This window comes from Schistocerca gregaria, chromosome 1 (genome assembly GCF_023897955.1).
Source record: "Schistocerca gregaria isolate iqSchGreg1 chromosome 1, iqSchGreg1.2, whole genome shotgun sequence".
In the NCBI taxonomy this organism is placed as follows: domain Eukaryota; kingdom Metazoa; phylum Arthropoda; class Insecta; order Orthoptera; family Acrididae; genus Schistocerca; species Schistocerca gregaria.
In genome coordinates, this window is record NC_064920.1 from 182,516,556 (window position 1) to 182,537,020 (window position 20,465).

The 20,465-nt window shown below is 39.3% G+C and overlaps 1 protein-coding gene across 6 annotated transcripts in view; it reads right to left on the reverse strand.

The window, feature by feature from the left end:
- LOC126336272 (muscle-specific protein 300 kDa-like) overlaps positions 1-20,465 on the reverse strand; it is a 199,689-nt gene that overhangs the window by 158,806 nt on the left and 20,418 nt on the right. For all 6 annotated transcript variants that reach the window (XM_049999771.1, XM_049999782.1, XM_049999792.1 and 3 more), the window contains one exon: positions 18,458-18,582. In XM_049999771.1, coding sequence (XP_049855728.1) covers positions 18,458-18,535 — 78 coding nt within the window. In that variant the 5' untranslated portion in view covers positions 18,536-18,582. The remainder of the gene's footprint in view (positions 1-18,457; positions 18,583-20,465) is intronic.

A 20,465-nucleotide genomic window follows, 5' to 3' on the forward strand; every position in this document is an offset into this window, starting at 1 on the left:
GGACAGTCACCCTCATGGGCATCCCTGCCACAAGTCACACATGTAGCCGCATTGGAACAAGACTGGCGAGTGTGATTAAAACGCTGACACTGGTAGCAGCACGTAGGTGTCGGGACATAGGGGAGAACAGAAATAACCTCGTAGCCCGCTTTGATGTGCGATGGCAGATGAACACTATCAAAGGTCAAAAAAAGTGTCCGGCTCGGTACAAGGTCATTGTTGACCTTTTTCATGACCCTATGGACAGCCGTCACGCCCTGCTCAGTGAAGGAAGACTGAATCTCCTCGTCAGTCAATCCGTCGAGTGATCTAGTATATACCACACCACGAGACGAATTCAAAGTGCGGTGAGCCTCCACCCGGACAGGGAACGTGTACAGGAGTGTGACCCGAAACAGTTTTTGTGCCTGAAAGGCGCTCTCAGTTTCTAATACCAAGGTACCATTACGAAACCTGGTACAAGACTTGACAGATCCGGCTATGGCATCTACGCCCTCCTGGATAACGAAAGGGTTGACAGAGGAAAAAATCCTTTCCATTCTCAGATCGAGAAACTACGAGGAACTGTGGGGCAGGCGGTAGTACTTTTGTCACTGGTGGCTGGTCAAGTTTCCGTTTGTGGGCAGAAGTCGAGAGAGAAGAAGAAGAGAAATCCGTTGCAGAGGAATCCCCCATGATTGCCAGCATCTCCGATGGTGCGCTCCTTCCTTGTGGGGACGCTCTCAGAAGGCACTCCCGCCTTAGGTGATTCTTCACACCTCAGGTCACACCTCCCGAGAAACCGACGGAGGGACCAATCGGCATGGTCGGAAGGTGTCAGCTCAGGCAATCACCCCTCCTTGGGCCTGGCCTTTAGCAGGGGGTACGTGCGTGCCTTACTTGTCTACCCAGGGCGGGGAATCACGCGTTACCCCGTCACCGGCTACGCGTGTGAACGTGTGGGTCGGCCTTCAGGCACGCACAGGGAGGAAGGAAGAAGAGGAAAAAGAAAGGAGAGAGGAAAAGAAAGGACAGAATGTCTCAAATGCCGAAGCGGAGACCAGAGAAGGAGGCAAGAATAAGAAGGCAAGCAGAAGAAGGCAAGGAGAAGAGTAAGTAAGACAGTGAGATGGAGAAGAACAAAAAAAGGAACCAACCAAAGGAAGGAAGAAACCAGAAGAAGTGAAAAACCAAAATGAACGCAAATATAGGTCGTGAATCCGTCCGTCTCCGGACGCAGGTGCTAACTACCCCCTTGAGGGGGAGGGGCTCCTTTTATTCGCCTCTTACAACAGGCAGGAATACCGCGGGTCTATTCTAACCCCCAAACCCGCAGGGGGGAGGGTGAAGGTGGGAGAGTTGACCCACCCAGAAAACAACAGGAGACCGCCGGGATACATTATGCGACCAGAGAGACACCCTCTACATCTGACCAATGCTGCTACACCCTCTATCACCACAAGAAAACTAGCTACATATGCAACACAAAATCACAGGAAAGAGAACAATGACTATGACTCTGTCAGCCAACAACAGATGTAAAAGAATACTAAGAATTAGAAAAGTAGGAAGGGCATGAGCCAGATCAGACCATCAAGCAAGGGCAGCCATGGACCCCACATGTCAGAGCAGGCAATGGGGCACACCCACCCCCTAAAAAAAAACTCCCTCAACTGGCTGACGAGGCTAATATGCACTACATCACACTGAGGAGTAAGAAACAATTTCACGGGTAAAATGTAAAACCAAATCAGCTACTTTGGCATTGTCCACTGGCACCAGGAGTTGTGTGTCAGAAAGTTTACAGTTTCACCACATTGTCATTGTTGTTGTTGTGGTTTTCAGTCCAGAGACTGGTTTGATGCAGCTCTCCATGATACTCTATCCTGTACAAGCTTCTTCATTTCCCAGTACTTACTGCAACCTACATCCTTCTGAATCTGTTAAGTGTATTCATCTCTTGTTCTCCCTCTATGATTTTTACCCTCCACGCTGCCCTCCAATAATAAACTGGGGATACCTTGATGCCTCTGAATATGTCCTACCAACCGATACCTTCTTCTAGTCAAGTTGTACCACAAATTTCTATTCTCCCCAATTCTATTCAATACCTCCTCATTAGTTAAGTGGTCTACCCATATAATCTTCAGCATTCTTCTGTAGATCCACATTTCAAAAGCTTCTTCTCTCTTCTATTTACCGTCAATGTTTCACTTCCATACATGCTAACACTCCACACAAATACTTTTCAGAAGTTACTTCCTGCATTTAAATCTATACTCGATGTTAACAAATTTCTCTTCTTCAGAAACGCTTTCCTTGCCATTGCCAGTCTACATTTTATATCCTCTCTACTTCGACCATCATCAGTTATTTTGCTCCCGAAACAGCAAAACTCATTTACTACTTTGTGTCTCATTTCCTAATCTAATTCCCTCAGCATCACCCAATTTAATTCGACTACATTCCATTTTCCTCATTTTGCTTTTGTTGATGTTCATATTATATCCTCCTTTCAAAGCACTGTCCATTCAGTTCAACTGCTCTTCCAGTTCCTTTGCTGTTTCTGACAGAATTACAATGTCATTGGTGAACCTCAACGTTTTTATTTCTTCTCCATGGATTTTAATTCCTACTACAACTTTTTCTTTAGTTTCCTTTACTGCTTGCTCAATATACAGATTGCATAACATCGGGGATACGCTACAACCCTGTCTCACTCCCTTCCCAACCGTTGCTTCCCCTTCATGTCCCTCAACTCTTATAACTGCCATCTGGTTTCTGTACAATTTGCAAATAGCCTTTCGTTCCCTGTATTTTACCCCTGGCACCTTCAGATTTTGAAAGAAAGTATTCATGTCAACATTGTCAAAACAAATGCTAGAAACGTAGATTCGCCTTTCCTTAATCAATCTTCTAAGATAAGTCGTAGGGTCAGTATTGCCACACGTGTTCCAACATTTCTAAGGAATCCAAACTTATCTTCCCCGAGGTCACCTTCTACCAGTTTTTCTATTTGTCTGTAAATAATTCATGTTAGTATTTTCCAAATGTGACTTATTAAACTGATAGTTCAATAATTTTCTCATCTGTCAACACCTGCTTTCTTTGGGATTGGAACTATTATAGTCTTCTTGAAGTCTGAGAGTATTTTACCCGTCTCATACATCTTGCTCACCAGATGGTAGAATTTTGTCAGGGCTGGTTCTCGCAAGGCTATCACTAGTTCTAATGAATTGTTGTCTACTCCCAGGGCCTTGTTTCAACTTAGGTCTTCCAGTGCTCTGTCAAACTCTTCATGCAGTATCGTATCTCCCATTTCATCTTCATCTACATGCTTTTCCATTTCCATAATATTGTCCTCAAGTACATCGCTCTTGTATAGACACTCTATATACTCCTTCACCTTTCTGCTTTCCCTTCTTTGCTTAGAACTGGGTTTCTATCTGAGCTCTTGATGTTCATACAAGTGGTTCTCTTATCTCCAAAGGTCTCTTTAATTTTCTTGTAGGCAGTATCTATCTTACCCCTAGTGAGATAAGCCTCTACATCCTTACATTTGTCCTCTAGCCACCCCTGCTTAGCCATTTTGCACTTCCTGTCGATCTCATTTTTGAGACGTTTGTATTCCTTTTTGCCTGCTTCATTTACTGCATTTTTATATTTTCTCCTTTCATCAATTAAATTCAATATTCCTTCTGTTTCCTCGTCTTTTTACCTACTTGATCACCTGCTGCCTTCACTATTTTATCCCTCAAAGCTATCCATTCTTCTTCTACTGTATTTCTTTCAGCCATTCCTGTCAATTGTTGTCTTATGCTCTCCCTGAAACTCTGTACAACCTCTGGTTCTTTCAGTTTATCCAGGTCCCATCTCCTTAAAGTCCCACCGTTTTTTTGTGGTTTCTTCAGTTTTAATCTACCGTTCATAACCAACAGATTGTGGTCAGAGTCCACATCTGCCCCTGGAAATGTCTCACAATTTAAAACCTGGTTCCTAAATCTCTGTCTTACCATTATATATAGTCTATCTGATACCTTTCTCCAGGCCTCTTCCATGTATACAACCTTCTTTTATGGTTCTTAAACCAAGTGTTAGCTATGATTAAGTTGTGCTCTGTGGAAAATTCTAGCAGGCGGCTTCCTCTTTAATTTCTTAGCCCCAAAACATATTTACCTACTAAGCGTTTCCGAAAAAGAGAAATTTGTTAACATCGAGTATAGATTTAAGTGTCAGGAAGTCATTTCTGAAAGTATTTGTATGGAGTGTAGTCATGTATGAAAGTGAAACATGGACAATAAATAGTTTGGACAAGAAGAGAATAGAAGGTTTCGAAATGTGGTGCTACAGAAGAATGCTGAAGATTAGATGGGTTGATCACATAACTAATGATGAATTATTGAATAGGATTGGGGAGAAGAGAAGTTTGTGGCACAACTTGACCAGAAGAAGGGATCGGTTGGTAGGACTTGTTCCGAGGCATCAAGGGATCACCAATTTAGTATTGGAGGGTAGCGTGGAGGGTAAAAATCGTAGAGGGAGACCAAGAGATGAATACACTAAGCAGATTCAGAAGGATGTAGGTTGCAGTAAGTACTGGGAAATGAAGAAGCTTGCACAGGATAGAGTAGCATGGAGAGCTGCATCAAACCAGTCTCAGGACTGAAGACCACAACAACAACAACAACAACAACAACAACAACCTGTAATCACGTGACCAGAAGTCTTGTTTCTCCTGTCACTGAACTTCACTAATTCCCACTATATCTAACTTTAACCTATCCATTTCCTTTCTTAAATTTTCTGACCTACCTGCCCAATTAAGGGATCTGATATTCCATGCTCCGATCCGTAGAATGCCAGTTTTCTTTCTCTTGATAACGACATCCTCTTGAGTAGTCCCCGCCCAGGGATCCGAATGGGGGACTATTTTAACTCCAAAATATTTTACCCAAGAGGAGACCATCATCGTTTAACCATACAGTTAAGCTGCATGCCCTCGGGAAAAACTACGGTTGTAGTTTCCCCATGCTTTCAGCTGTTCGCAGTACCAGCACAGGAAGACCGTTTTGGTTACTGATACAAGGCCAGATCAGTCAATCATCCAGACTGTTGCCCCTGCAACCATTGAAAAGGCTGCTGCCCCTCTTCAGGAACCACACATTTGTCTGACCTCTCAACAGATACCCCTCCATTGTAGTTGCAGCTACGGTATGGCTATCTGTATCGCTGAGGCACGCAAGCCTTGCCACAAAAGGCAAGGTCCATGGTTCATGGCGGGAGGAGATTCACCATAAGGTGGCCAAATTCGAGCAGTCTAATACGAGGGTGACCAAATGATAATCTTAAATTTGTAATACCAAATCAAAATTTCGCGCCGTTATCCTGTAAGTTGGTAAGTGTGCTACAAACAGCGTGCGGAATGGCCTGTATGTGGCAGCATAGTGCAAATGCACACATACCGTCACAGTATCAACATGAATATGGCCGTCCCACTTGCGACTTGCACCTGGGAAGAACAGTATTCTGTTACTCGGTTTTTGCGTAGTGAAGACGTGAAACATATTGAAATTCATCAACGAAAACCGCCGAGTGACACTAAATGACATTGCAGCATGTTTACAGATTAGTCATAGATCAGCACACCACATTGTGTATGATGTACTCCAGTTTCACAAAGTGTCTGCAAGATGGGTACCACAGCAGTGGATTCCTGAAATGAGAGAACGACATGTTGATGCTTGAGAAGAACTTCTTCGGTGCTTTGAACAAGAAGGTGATGGCTTCCTTGAAAGAATTGTTACTGGGGATGAAACCTGGGTTCACCTCCACCAACCGTAAACAAAGAGAGCGAGCAAGGAATGATGCCATTACTCATCACCAAAAACAAAGAAGTTTAGAACAGAACAATCAGCAGGGGAGGTTATGCTGACTCTTTTGGGCTGAAAAAGGTGTCATTTTGGAGTATTACATGCCTAGAGGGACCACTGTCACCAGTGCATGATACACAGATCTCTTAAAAAGTCTTCTGCGGCCTGCAATCAAATCAAAGCGACGTGGGTTGTTGTCAGCAGGTGTCCTTTTGCAGCACGACAATGCAAAGCCCCACACTGCCCGTACAACAACTGAAACAATCACAGACCTCCATTTTGAGAGTGTTCCTCATTCACCATACTCACTAGACCTTGCTGAAAGTGATTTCCATATGTTTGGACCACTCAAAGACTCAATGGCAGGAAAGAAGTTGCATTCTGATGAAGAGGTACGCCATGCGGTGCACGAGTGGTTGCGCAGACTACCAAAAGAATTTTCTTCTAAAGGAATTTATGCACTTTGTAAGCACTGGAGGACTTGCACGAAGTGACGGGGAGATTATGTTGAAAAGTGATACAGCTTTGTACCACTTCTGCACAATAAATAATATTTAAAAAAATATTTGAGATTTTCATTTGACTCACCCTCGTACAACGTGGGCCACCATGAGTAAGCTACACACCCACACTTGGGTGGATCCCCAAGTTGGAGGAGTGGCCATACGTCAGCCAAGTGTGGCCATTGCGAAGCCATAGACTCCCTGCAAGAATTACGAAGGGAAGATTGCCACATGGTCCCACTCGCATCACCACCTATTAATCCTAATTTTGTGATAATCCTCTTCATAGGAAATCTTTCATAAGAGCTAGCCAAACTATTTAAAAAAACAGGGTGCAGACATTATTTTTGGTTTGGCCAATGATCTACGGAACCATTATATCCACAATGAAGAGCTATACAGAGATAAATTTGCTGGCTCAGGCATGTATAAGATCAATTGCAGTGAATATGATGCTTCATATATAGGACAAACAAGTAGAGTATTTACAGAACAGAAAAGGGCACGTAAAATCTGGTGGCCATCAGTCACTGATGCTAAGCAATTTAAAAGTCCTCCATTCTGCCAAAAAGGGAAAAAAGCTGAATTTGTTAGAAGAGATGGAAATTTGTTATACATTGATATGAACATAGTGGCACTCTTCTTAATGATCAGTTGGTTAGCAAGAATCACACATTTTAAGATTTAATGATACCTGCCATAAGGTCTCCTCACCGGCTTAGCACTATTCTTCCAACAACTTGTTTTAGCATCGTGTTCTTGTTTTCTAACCCAACACCTATTCAGTGTGTACCATCGGTTCTTGACCTTCCCTTTTTCATCTTTTGTATGGTGTATAATGTGCTTTAACCCCCTGACTAACATATGGGAACTTAAATGTGTAGGTTTTTATTGCCTTATATGAACATTCACTGTAATTGTGGTATTTGAGCATGCATTTAATAGTGCAGTGTCATAGCATTCTGCACCTCACACAGACACACAATTTTTTTACACTTTAAAGATCTGTGTAAGTTTTATTGCAATTTTATTGGTTTATTTATTTCATTGTTCATGAATACTGCTTTTGTATGTTTCATCCATGTCATACTTGCTGGCTAACTTTTAATATTACTGTCATTTACCACAATACTATTACCTAGTATGTACACTAAGCAACATAGTGTTGTACATGATTTGCATGGCCCATATTTCCTGTTCAATAATTTTAATTTCCATTTCATTTTAACCTTAATTTTAATTCAAGTTATTCCTTATAGTTAAGTAAAGGTTTATTAGCCCCACATTAGCCTTTTCCGTAACTTAAGTTACTAACAGCATCTATTGTCCTTTCATTGTATTAGTGCAGTTATATGTGGCCATCCTTCAATTAGTAATTCTAGTGCCACTGCTGGTTACACTGCTCAGCTGTTTGGCGTCCAGACCCTGTGACACTGCTCTTTGCTCTATTTCTTGCTACAACAGGTCAAAGGTATTTGTATTTCTTTACTGGTTTCCTTTATTAATTTTTCAGACCTTGTTTCCACCATGGCTGTGGGTTGATTTCTAAAATTTTCTGTCAACGCTCCCACAGCTCCTTTCAGTTATTCTGATGACTGGATTTTCATACATACGGTTGTGTGCATATGTGGCTGACATGGAGCTTTAGCAGCCATTGCAATGAACTTCATTTGACAGTTTTCCATGAGTGGTGTTTGCAGTTTTAATTAAATCTTTGGTGTAACTTATAACCATTCCTTATATTGTTTATAGGATAGTTATTTAATCAGCCTCCTTTTTCACTTTAGGCAATCAGATGATGCCTAAGCATTATGAAAAACATTATTTTTAAATAAAAAGAAGTTTTCATTCATTTTTCACATTACCTTACAGTACTTTGAAACAAAATACAGTACAGCTCTTGCAGTGTTTGAGCAGCACACTGTTTACTATGCCTGTGTTTTAATGTGAGATTATCACTTACCAGTGACCACTCTCAAGTTATTGGGAAATTTTCAGTAGCAGTAAAAAGTGGGAGAAATAGGCCGCACATAATACACTAAGCAAATAATCTGTTCACAGATAGTTGAGAGTTTATTGTACATTAATTTATTGATATCATGGCATGATAACAGAATTAATTTATTAAAGCATGTGTATTATCGTTTCTTGAGAGTGTATGCCCTTAGATAGACTGATGGCTGGAACTGGATTTAGAAGCAAATGCCTTCATCTTTCTTCTAATATTTTCTTTGTTATACAGTATAAAAAAACCTCTGTCACATTTTCTTACAGTGAAGAGAGGTATACAAATTATTTTTTTTTTTTTTAATTCATAGTGAGACTAAGAATAGGACAATTAATACCCACAATAAAAGGGGAAGGTTAATTTTTACCTGTTGAGTACTGTTACTGTCAGCATCTGTGTATTTATTATGACCCTCACTACCGAGCATTGCTTAACTCAACAGTGCTCATGCTGATGAAGTTTAAGAAGCAGACAGTCATCACTACTGATAGAGCCCATCACACTCTGCAGACCTCAATAAATTAGAAAGGAAATGGTGTTTGACAATGCCTCGTGATATGCAGTTCAATCCTTTAGGTCTTCATGTTATTGTTATGATCATCTTCTGCTTAGTTTTACTGATTCCCAACATGAACAAGTTCAATATAGCCTCGATTAACAAGGTAACAGTCCACTAAGACATGTCGAAACCAACACTGAAAATTTTTACACAGGAAGAAGACAACAAAAGAAATGCACTGTCAAAATTGTAACTGCTAAGAGGCACTGAAAATATATATATATATATATATTAAAAACAAAGATTCCAAGACTTACCAAGCGGGAAAGCGCCGGCAGACAGGCACATGAACAAAACACACAAACACACACACAGAATTACGAGCTTTCGCAACTGGCAGTTGCTTCGTCAGGAAAGAGGGAAGGAGAGGGAAAAATGAAAGGATGTGGGTTTTAAGGGAGAGGGTAAGGAGTCATTCCAATCCCGGGAGCGGAAAGACTTCCCTTAGGGGAAAAAAAGGACAGGTGTATACTCGCACACACACACACATATCCATCCGCACTGGTAAGTCTTGGAATCTTTGTTTTTAATATATATATATATATATATATATATATATATATATTCCCCTAAGGGAAGTCTTTCCGCTCCCGGGATTGGAATGACTCCTTACCCTCTCCCTTAAAACCCACACCCTTTCATTTTTCCCTCTCCTTCCTTCCTTCCTGACGAAGCAACTGCCAGTTGCGAAAGCTTGTAATTCTGTGTGTGTGTTTGTGTGTTTTGTTCATGTGCCTGTCTGCCGGCGCTTTCCCGCTTGGTAAGTCTTGGAATCTTTATTTTTAATATATTTTTCCCATGTGGAAGTTTCTTTCTGTTTTATTTACAGGTGTATGTGCGGATGGATATGTGTGTGTGTGTGTGTGTGTGTGTGCGAGTGTACACCTGTCCTTTTTTTCCCCTAAGGGAAGTCTTTCCGCTCCCGGGATTGGAATGACTCCTTACCCTCTCCCTTAAAACCCACACCCTTTCATTTTTCCCTCTCCTTCCTTCCTTCCTGACGAAGCAACTGCCAGTTGCGAAAGCTTGTAATTCTGTGTGTGTGTTTGTGTGTTTTGTTCATGTGCCTGTCTGCCGGCGCTTTCCCGCTTGGTAAGTCTTGGAATCTTTATTTTTAATATATATATATATATATATATATATATATATATATATATATATAAGAAAGAAACATTCGACATGGGAAAATTATATTAAAAAAAAGTCACAGCTTCTTTTTTAAAAAAAAAATTAAAAATTGCCAAATTCACAGCGCAACAGGTAGCAGTAGCAATGTACACCCCTACTGGCACTGTAACAACTGCTCATGCGCAACTATGCACACACACAGCTGAGGTCAGCCGTACATTTGTAAACAGAGAACATGACACAATCCTATTGTAATTTGTAAAGGACATTTCAGATTACCATTCACTGATAGTTTCTCTGACATTACAGTACACAGTTACTATTCTCAGGAATTAGCCACTCAAGTACATCTATTACAAATTATCAGTTGCTTTTTGCAGTATTGGTAATTACTGACAATACAGATGAAGCTGAATTAATATTTATTGTGCTTTCATAAGGCATGCCTACTAATAGTACTTTTTTTTTCTTCCAGTTTCACAGTAATGTAGAATCCAATTAACATTCTAAATTTAGGAATGTTTAGGAATGATGAAATATGAAGAATGGGGTTTCCAGCCAAAATCACCTACTTCTCCTGAGGGCGTACATAAGTGTTTGTTAGTTGGTTTCCTTGACTTTCATTCAAATGATATCAACACTTGATTGAAATTATGAATATGTTAGAAGAAATAGGAAATAACTGTGATGATTCCATGAATTGTGGTTCAGACGACATCACTTGTGCCAGTAACAGTTCTGAAGAAGAAGAATACCTTCTAAGCCTAAAAAAACACGTACTGCAATAGTTTTCAGCAACAAAGAAAAGACAGTGAAATATTGGTTAAATGAAAGAGGGAAAAAAATGCTTGAAGTTACGCACTGTGCAAACGCATTTTCATTTCGTAAAATTGGAGTGTGAACTATACAAATGGAAGAATGAATTACATGAAGTAAGAAATATGTGCCAAATGGAAACCCAAAACCATCTGAATGAAAAACTGTTCCAAAGATTTAGAACTGCTTGTGACAGGCTATGCACCATTACTGATGGAGATCTATGACACTGGGCCCTTCTAATTGCATCTGACATGAACATTGTTAATTTCCAGGCTTCGTCGACCTAGCTATGCAGGTTCAAGAAATCATACAAAATAGTAAGTCACAAAATTACCAAGTTTTTGACATGAAAACATGTCGAGCAGCTGCCAGTGATAAGACAACGCTACAGAGAAATTCGTAACTGATGTAAAGACGAAACATGCTGTTATCCCCACAACTGCTGTTTATAATGCTGATCAATCAGATTTCATTAAACAACTGTGCGCACACCAGTTTATCATTTCAGGATGAAAAAAAAGCAGAGTCAATTGCCCAATCAATTGATGCACTGCCACATTCATGAACAATAATTCCAGTGATAAGTATGAGTGGTGTACTGTTTCCACAACTGTATATCTGTGTTCAAGAACTGTAAGGTAAATTAGGACCGAAAACAAAAAATGGACTGTTTAGTTGCAAAAGATCTTGTAATCAACTTATGAAAATCTGGAAAAATGGGAAAGAATAATTTTCAACATTTCATACGAAATGTATTCCTACCAATCCCAGGCCTGTCTAAATAAAACTAGTGGTTACTACAAAATGCCTGACTGCATCAATTTTCCTTTGTCCAGTGTGCCCAGTGCAAGAAAAATGTTTGTTTTTGTCATTCAATACATACTTCGCATTTTTGTGATGACTACAAGAAATAAACAAAGAATTGTTTCACTGATAGTCAAATGTACAACATCCAAACATAATTATAAGGAATGACCTAAAGGAATTGTTATAAAACTAGTACCACCTGACACATTTCATTTCAACAAATTAAAAGGCCTCATTGATGGAAGTCGCCTGTGACATCAAACATTGTCATGATTTTATTTTCTCTGCTAGCCACTTTTATCAGCATTACACGTCTCAGAACTGAACTGTCAATATGAAGTTATTCAAAAAGATGTTTGTATAGTTTAATCCAGGTTTTCGCCAGAGCAAACAAGCTAACAAGCACGATCAAAATGAATTCTGTCTGGTATACGGTGGGCATTTTGCAGATCTTTCAACTGGGTGCCATTGCAGCTACTTACGTGTCCCTACCCTTCCCTAGTTACCTAACTGGAAAATGGAGACCTGCAGTTTAACGTGGAATCCGAACCACATGTCTTTCATGGTCATTTCAACATACGTGAGAAGTGAATGTTCAGTTAAGAATCATAGTGAAAAGTTGTGGTCTAAACGGGATTTGGCCCTGCACTCTCGGATCACGAAACGCACTTTGCAACTAGATGATTTTTGTTTTAGGGGGGAAATAAAAGCCTTTAGACCTTACACAAAGAATGGAAAAGCTAGCTGTGTCATCTCTTAAGATAATGTTTGATGCTGGTGATCAGTGTTCTGTTTATAAATTTCCCCTCAATGGTAATGAGAAGCCAGGGAAATATGGAAGGCAACATACAAGGAAAATTTTGGACCAGTGGTAAGGAGAGGTGGAGATTCAATTCCATGTAAAGTGCATAACCTCCACACATGTCAAGCTTCGATACAAACAGACACTTAAATTCTACCTTCCCTGCACCATTTTGCAAACTCCGTCAAGAACAGTGCGCTCACCAAGCCAAATAATCCTCACTGAATAGCAAAGTTTCGCATTGTCTCTCTAACAAGACAGTTGTATGCTGTATGCTGAATATTAGCCCCAAAAACTAGAAACTAATAATACAGAGTTCATAGGCAATGTTTGCTACCTAGTGTTCTCTTCCGTTCCCTTTAGTATAAATGATCCTACCAATATACACGCGAATGGTAGTGAATTTTCTGCAGATGCTCATTTACACATGTTCGTTTCCATCCGCTCCATTGTAAACCAGGCTTTAGGTGCTTAAAATTCATGTCTGTGAACTCCGGATAATTCTGCTACGTGGTGTTGCGCGAGTGATTTGCCGAGTCGCGCATTGGTGGGCAGGGCTGTACAAACCGCTATAATAAGCTGTTCTTCACGCAGCAAAAATGTGTAACTTCAACCTTTTTTTTTTTTTAATTTTTTTTACAAAATACATGGCAGTGCCTCTTTGCAGCTAAAATTTTGGCAGTGCATTTCTTTCATTGTCTTCTTCCTGTGTAAAAAATGTCTTATAAGATTCTCAAACTATTACATCAGATCACATAACTGAAAATTATAAACCTCAGTATGAGCTAACTGAAAAAGGTCTAGGGCTTTCTGACCATCTCTGCCAAGTTATTTATCTTAATATACATACATAAAAATCTTACAGGAAGCCGATTACAGAAAAGTTTTTTCCAAGCCAAAAAGTATGACTTAAAGCAACTGTATCACCAGATAGGGGAAAAACCGTATGCTGAAGGAAATGTGGTGGCTAAGTACTGTAAGTTTTCATCAGTGTTTAAACTGAAATTTGAGGCAACATTCCCAAAAGTATTATATTATGTTGGAGGTATCAAAATAATAAGTGGTTCACTACAGGTATTATAAACTGCTCTTGAACCCTTAAAAAGGTAACTGGAAAGGAGAAGTTGGAGAGAAATAAACCCCAAGTAGGAGACAGAGGAGTTCTAATCCATAACCCAAGCAAACTGGCCAATTTCATACAAGTATATTTCCATCAGCATTACCTTAAGGGGAGTATGATGTCAAATGGGCCGACTTGGAGCAGGAGAGGCACCACAGGACATTTTAATTTGCACTGTCTATACTTTTACAAATAAATTCATAAAACTTTGTCAGTATGACCAGGAAAGATTCAGAATTCACACTCATAGCAGTGAAAGTTCGAAAACATAATGAAGTAATTTTTTTAAAACATGAAATTTCAGCATTTTTTTCACTTACTAATGGCAGCATTTGTTGCTATAGGTTCACTTTTCTTCATAAGTAAGAGAGATTCTATGATGAATTTTGCACAGCATAAATACCATACTTCAAGGTATATGAAATTCTAGAATTTTCCAAATCTATTAAAAAACTGTGGTAAAAATTGAGGTAATTAACTATAATATTTCTGTTTTTCCTAAACATGAAGTTTAAAATATAACAGCTCGTTCATTTTTTCATAAATTAAATAAATTCTAGAGTGCCATACCCCTGTAAGAATGTTATGTATGCTGTGCAAAATTCATCGAAGAATCTCTGTAACTTGTGAAGAAAAGTGTACCTATAGCAACAAATGCAGCCATTAGCAAGTGAAAAAAATAATGAAATTTCACACGTAAAAAAGAAAATTATTTTGTTATGTTTTCGAACTTCCACTGCAATGAGTGTGAATCCTGAATCCTTCCTGGTCATGCTGACAAAGTTTTATGAACTTATTTGTAAAAGTATAGACACTGGAAATTAAAATTTATGCCTCTCCTGCTCCAAGTCAGCCCATTTTATGTCCTACCCCCTTAACCTACAGCAAAACTTTTCATAATCATACATATCATATGCCAGAAGCTACATGACTGACTCAATGGTATTGTTACCCACAAAAGAGCAGAATGTCAGAAAGGTAGTGTGCAGATTAAAAAATAAAAAATATTCAGACTACATGAAGTTTCAGTGTGTGTGCTCAAGGAATGCACAGTTAGCCTAAAGAGGTCCATAACACACATTAAAAACAAATTCTTCAGTTCAGACATCTTTCCTGAGAGTTTAAAGCAAGCTAGATTTTTATTGGTACCAAAATGGGTGACTCTGAAAATAGAAAACTACAGACCAGCATCACTATTATTTTCATTTTGAAAGATAATTGAAACAGCCATAAAAGACAGACTTTCTTAATAAATATAATTTGCTAATGAAATCACAATCAAGATTCAGATGGGGCTGTAGCACAGAATCATCAACAGCACAATTTACTAAGAGTCATAATGGAGGCCTTGGATAGAAGCAATTGTGTAGCAGTATTTTTTTTTCTTTAATTTGTCCAAGGCATTCGACACAGCAGATCACAAAATACTCGGCCACAAAGTAGGAAACATTAATCATATGCCAAACATCTCATCAATGGAGTTCCACAGGGGTGTATATCGTCCTCAGTTTTATTTTTGGTCTGTATTAATGTATACCCAGAAAGAGTCATGAAAGGAGACAAATTTCCATTTGTTGGTGACAGCAACATAGAAATCACAGTTAAGATTCCAGAATTACTGCTGTGCAAAGCTGATGACACGATAAAAGGTGGACATCGAATAACACCACACTTACCATACAGAAGACAAACAGAATAAATTTATATACAAACAAAAATAACAACAATGGTAAATAAAATCAAACTGGTGACCTAGTAAGCTGTGTAAATAACACAAAAATTTTAGGGATGGCTACAGATAGCCAACTGAAGTGGAGAGAACATACAATAAGAATAACATAAAGAATTCCATCTGTATGCTATGCTTTAACACTACCAGTATCAGTGTGCATTTGTAATAGTCTCTAAGTAACTTATTATGCATATGTTCACTTAACTGCTAGGTAAGGTATAATTTTCTGGGGCACAAACAGACAAAACTTTGAAAGCTTTTTTCTAATGACAAAAGCTTGGTCGCAGAATAATAATGAAAAAGAACAAACAGGCTCACTGCCTGGAATGATTTGAAGAGTTTGGAATCTTGACTGTCCCCTGTGATTATATTTTCAAATACTAATGCATATCAGTAACAACCATAAATCAATGTGCCACAGACAGCTCTATACACAAACACAAGAAACAGTGAATGCCTGCATCTAAAAAGAAAACACAAAATGATATTCAATATCAGAGCTTAAAACTATATAATAAATCACATAAAGATATTAAAAGAAGCATCAGAATTGGACAGCTTCAAAAAATTGTTAAAGTATCCCCTCAAAAAAAGTTACTATCCACATAAAGATTATTTAAATGAAATGTAAAATGGGCGGTGAATGACTGTCTCATAAAATTCCTGGGGCTGCGATGTTAACCAGTTCTGCATGTACAGCTGTACGTCATCATCCAAGGTGGATCGTTTTCTCGTCAGAGCCTTTTTAAGTGGACCAAACATGGTGTAATCACAGAGAGAGAGGTTCGGACTGTATGGAGGGTGGCTGAGAGGCTCCCATTTGAATTTCTGCACGAGTGCCACAACTGTGTTGGCCGTATGAGGCTTTGCATTGTCGTGGAGCAGAATGACCCAACGGGTGACATTTCCTGGTCATTTTGATTTGATCGCATGGCAAAGGGTGGTCAAGGTTTGGAAGTAATGCCAGGCATTCGCTGTTGTCCTGTGCTGCAGGAAGTGAATCAGAAGGGGGGCACCTTTTGGTCCCCTTAAAAAGTCTCTGAGGGGCAAACAATTCACCTCAGATGACGATGTCCAGCCATACTTGCCGAACTGGTTAACTTCTTAGCCCCAGGAATTTTATGAGACAGTCATTCACTGCCTTGTATCACAGTGGGAGAAGTGTCTCAACAGCCAGGGTCAATACTTCTAACATACAGGTAGTGGTTTCTGTAATTGTGCCTCCAGCTCATCTCTTTTTGAACAACCCCTTATATTAAGTAGAGCCCGTGGACAAGTATCTCAAAAATGGCGAAACTGGTCAAATGTTCACATCATGAGTATTTACAAAAAGAGGTAGAAGGATGGTGAAACTACCACTAGGTGTTAAAAGGCTGGACATTCACGACTCTTCAGAGAACATGGGTTTTGGAGGTGTGTCTGTAAAGTAGCATAGATGGTGATCTGTGGCATCCCTGCTGAAAGATTACAATGCTGGGGTACACACAAGTGTCTCGGAGAACACCATTCATCATATTTTGTTGGACATGGAGCTCCACAGCAGACCACACCTACATGTCCACATGTTGACCCAACAACATCGTAAATTGTGATTGCAGTGGGCAGAAGACCATCAGAATTTAACCACTGATCAATGGAAACATGTCGGCTCTTTGGGTGGATCACATTTATGCAAGACTAGGTTGATGATCATGTCCACAAACATCGTCATTGAGCTGAACAGCAACTCGAAATGTGCAGTGCCCCATGTATGCAAACTATGGGAGACATTCTCCTGCCTGCACTTGCATGGGACCTGCAGTGGTACTCGAAGACATGCTGACAGCTGCAAAACACCTGCAACCCTTCATTCTTGATATCTTCCTTGACTGCAATGTCACAGTGATGTATTCCCTTTCAAATATGGACAAACACACTGTTAAGCAGGTGGTCATAATGTTTTGCCTGATCAGTGTATCTACTTATTATGTTTATACCTGACAAAACACGTATCACGTACATGGCCAACAGTTGATAAATAAATATGAATGTGATTACTGGCTGAAGACTTCCACTAAAAGGAATAATATTTGAAACAGTAAATGTTATCTCGTGCCACATTGCATTTTGGACTGAAAGGAAAGTATTTATGGTGTGTGAGTAGACGCTGTATTTTTAGGTATATATTATATGTAATTTGGTAAATAACAGAAAAACAGTCTTGGTTGCACAAGTTAAGTTTATTTAATCTTCACATGTGATGCATTTCACCTGTTCTAGGCATCATCAGACAATATGGGGAAATTATAAACCAGTGTAAGTATAAATTGCTATCAAAGGCAATAATAAGTGAGTAAATTAAAAATAACTAGAGGAAGACATACACTGACAGGACTAGGAGCACAGGGCCACATTTGTGTTTCAGTGGGTGGTGAGGGATATAAATTTCAACTCATAGAATATTGCATCATAACTGAGCTTTCCAATAAAAACTTCTTGCTAATCATAACAGGGGCATCAAATGTAATTAAGAGTATGGAACTGGGAGGTAACAGCCAGATAGCCAATGTCGATACTTCATTACATCACCTATAAAATTCTTCCTACTTGTAACTGAAGTGTCAAACATGATTAAGAGCATCAAAGAACTTGGAGGTAATAGCCAAATAGCCCTGCTGACACTACATTGCATCACCTAGAAGCAACATGAAAAAAGGTAATGACAGCAGGAAAAAGAAAGTTACTGAAGCATGAAAGGTATACCTAACATAGGTGAAGAGGCATATTCAGTGAGCAGAACAGGTTAAATGCGTGGCATGTTAAGATTAAATAAAACAATCTTGTGAAACAGACTGTTTTTCTGTTCTAAGGATGTATTATGATTGCTGCACCAGTGCCACTGTGGTAGTTATGCAGTGAAGTGATTTTAATAATTTGGTAAATCTCTTATGACCTAATCTATATGCTCTTTGTTAAAATGGTGCCATTCCACCATCAACTTAACACTGTAGAAATTTGCTTTCCCAACGAGTCACAATATTTCCCAAAGATTATTAGATTTACCACAATACAACTGATACAGCAGTATTATTAGTACTTCCAATAAAATAACCATGAATGATACTGAATGATAATGTTAGTAAGTACTCACTTTATAAGACACTTCCAATTCATTAAGCAAGGTTTTCAGTTCTGTCTGATCACAGGTACCTCCATATTCACTCTCCATTTCCTAACCCCTCTTGTTAAAAGCAACTGTGTGTTACAATGCAGCATCTGCAAAAAAGTCAACTGTTACATAACAAAAATTATATAATCAGAAGCTTATATATTTTTATAACACAAATAGGAAGCAATTCAGACACATTTCAAATATTTCCTTTTCTGACAGCACAAGTTTAGAACAACAGTGTGTTTCTGAATATAAGCATTTGCTTTAGTACAGTCATATAGACACTGTATACAAAAACAGCATTTATAAAAATAAATGTCGCGTGACTATGGTCTCCCGTTGGGTAGACCGTTTGCCTGATGCAAGTCTTTCGATCTGATGCCACTTCAGAGTCTTGGGGATGAAAAGATGATGATTAGGACAACACAACACCTAGCCCCTGAGAGGAGATAATCTCAGACCCAGCCGAGAATCGAACTCAGGCCCTTAGGACTGACATTGTCACGCTGACCACTCAGCTACTGGGGGTGGACACAGCATTTATGAAAACAGTACAGAAGTAAAGCTACAGGCAATGGTGAACAACAAAGTCAATGAGCTTCATTTAATGGGAGCATAACATCAAAAGACTCCTCCCAAACACCATGATTTATAATCATTCATTCATTCACTGACTGTGTTCCATAGATTCAAACAAAGAAGAGTGTTCAGGGATAAGGAGTGTACATCAAAAAGCGAAACAATGTAACAAATTGCATTATTATTTAATTACTATTAAACTGCTATAAACTCACTATAAGCATACTCCGCCTCGACTGACATCTCTGCCCTTACTCTTTGCCTTTAAATATGTCTGCTTGTGTCTGTGTATGTGCGGATGGATATGTGTGTGTGTGTGTGTGTGTGTGTGTGTGTGTGTGTGTGTGTGTGTGTGCGAGTGTACATCTGTCCTTTTTTTCCCCCAAGGGGAGTCTTTCCGCTCCCGGGATTGGAATGACTCCTTACCCTTTCCCTTAAAACCCACATCCTTTCGTCTTTCCCTCTCCTTCCTGAAGAAGCAACCATCGGTTGCGAAAGCTAGCAATTCTGTGTGTGTGTTTGTGTGTTTTGTTCATGTGCCTGTCTGCCGGCGCTTTCCCGCTTGGTAAGTCTTGGAATCTTTGTTTTTAATATATTTTTCCCATGTGGAAGTTTCTTTCTATTTTATTAGTATTGTGACATTTAGGCATTTTCTTTTACTTCCAGTTGACAATTGATGACATTCTTGAGGTTCTAACTAATCCCAATGAAAGTGATTTTTCTGAACTTCATGATGAGGATGATTTTGAAATTCCGACTAATAGTAGCACATATCATGATGGCAGAGAAACTTCTACTCCGGAGCTGTTGTAAGATTTGGCTATTTTTGATTCAGTAAATCCTGAGGAAGTTCTAGAAGATACAGAGTTGTTGTGGATTGGTGGTGACTTTACTCCAAAAATTCATTCATTCATGCAGCTTCCAGAAGACTAACCTGAAAAAGTGCTCACCCCTTAGCAGTACTTCAGATCTCTCGTGACACGTGAAATACTGTAACTCTGTGTTCAACAAACCAATATTTATAGTATTCAGAAATGGGGTAAAGCTACTGACATTACCCTAGCTGAGCTGGAGCAGCTTTTAGGTATTTATTTGCAAATGCTCTTAGCACAAATGCCTAGTGTGTGATGTTACTGGGAAAAGCATATGGTGCATAATCTGGTTTCTGATATAATGGCTCGAAGCTGCTTTCAGAAACTAGTACCTCTATTGCATATCCAGGATAATCTTTTTGTTACTGAATTAACACAGAAAGAAGATAAGCTATGGAAAATTCGACCTTGGCTTACTTTGTTCTCACAAGTTTGCCTGCGAAAACTGCCTGAGCAGAATCAATGTGTTGACAATGGACGCAGTAGTCTTTGACAATATATACAAAACAAGCCAACAAGATGGGGATTCAAAATGT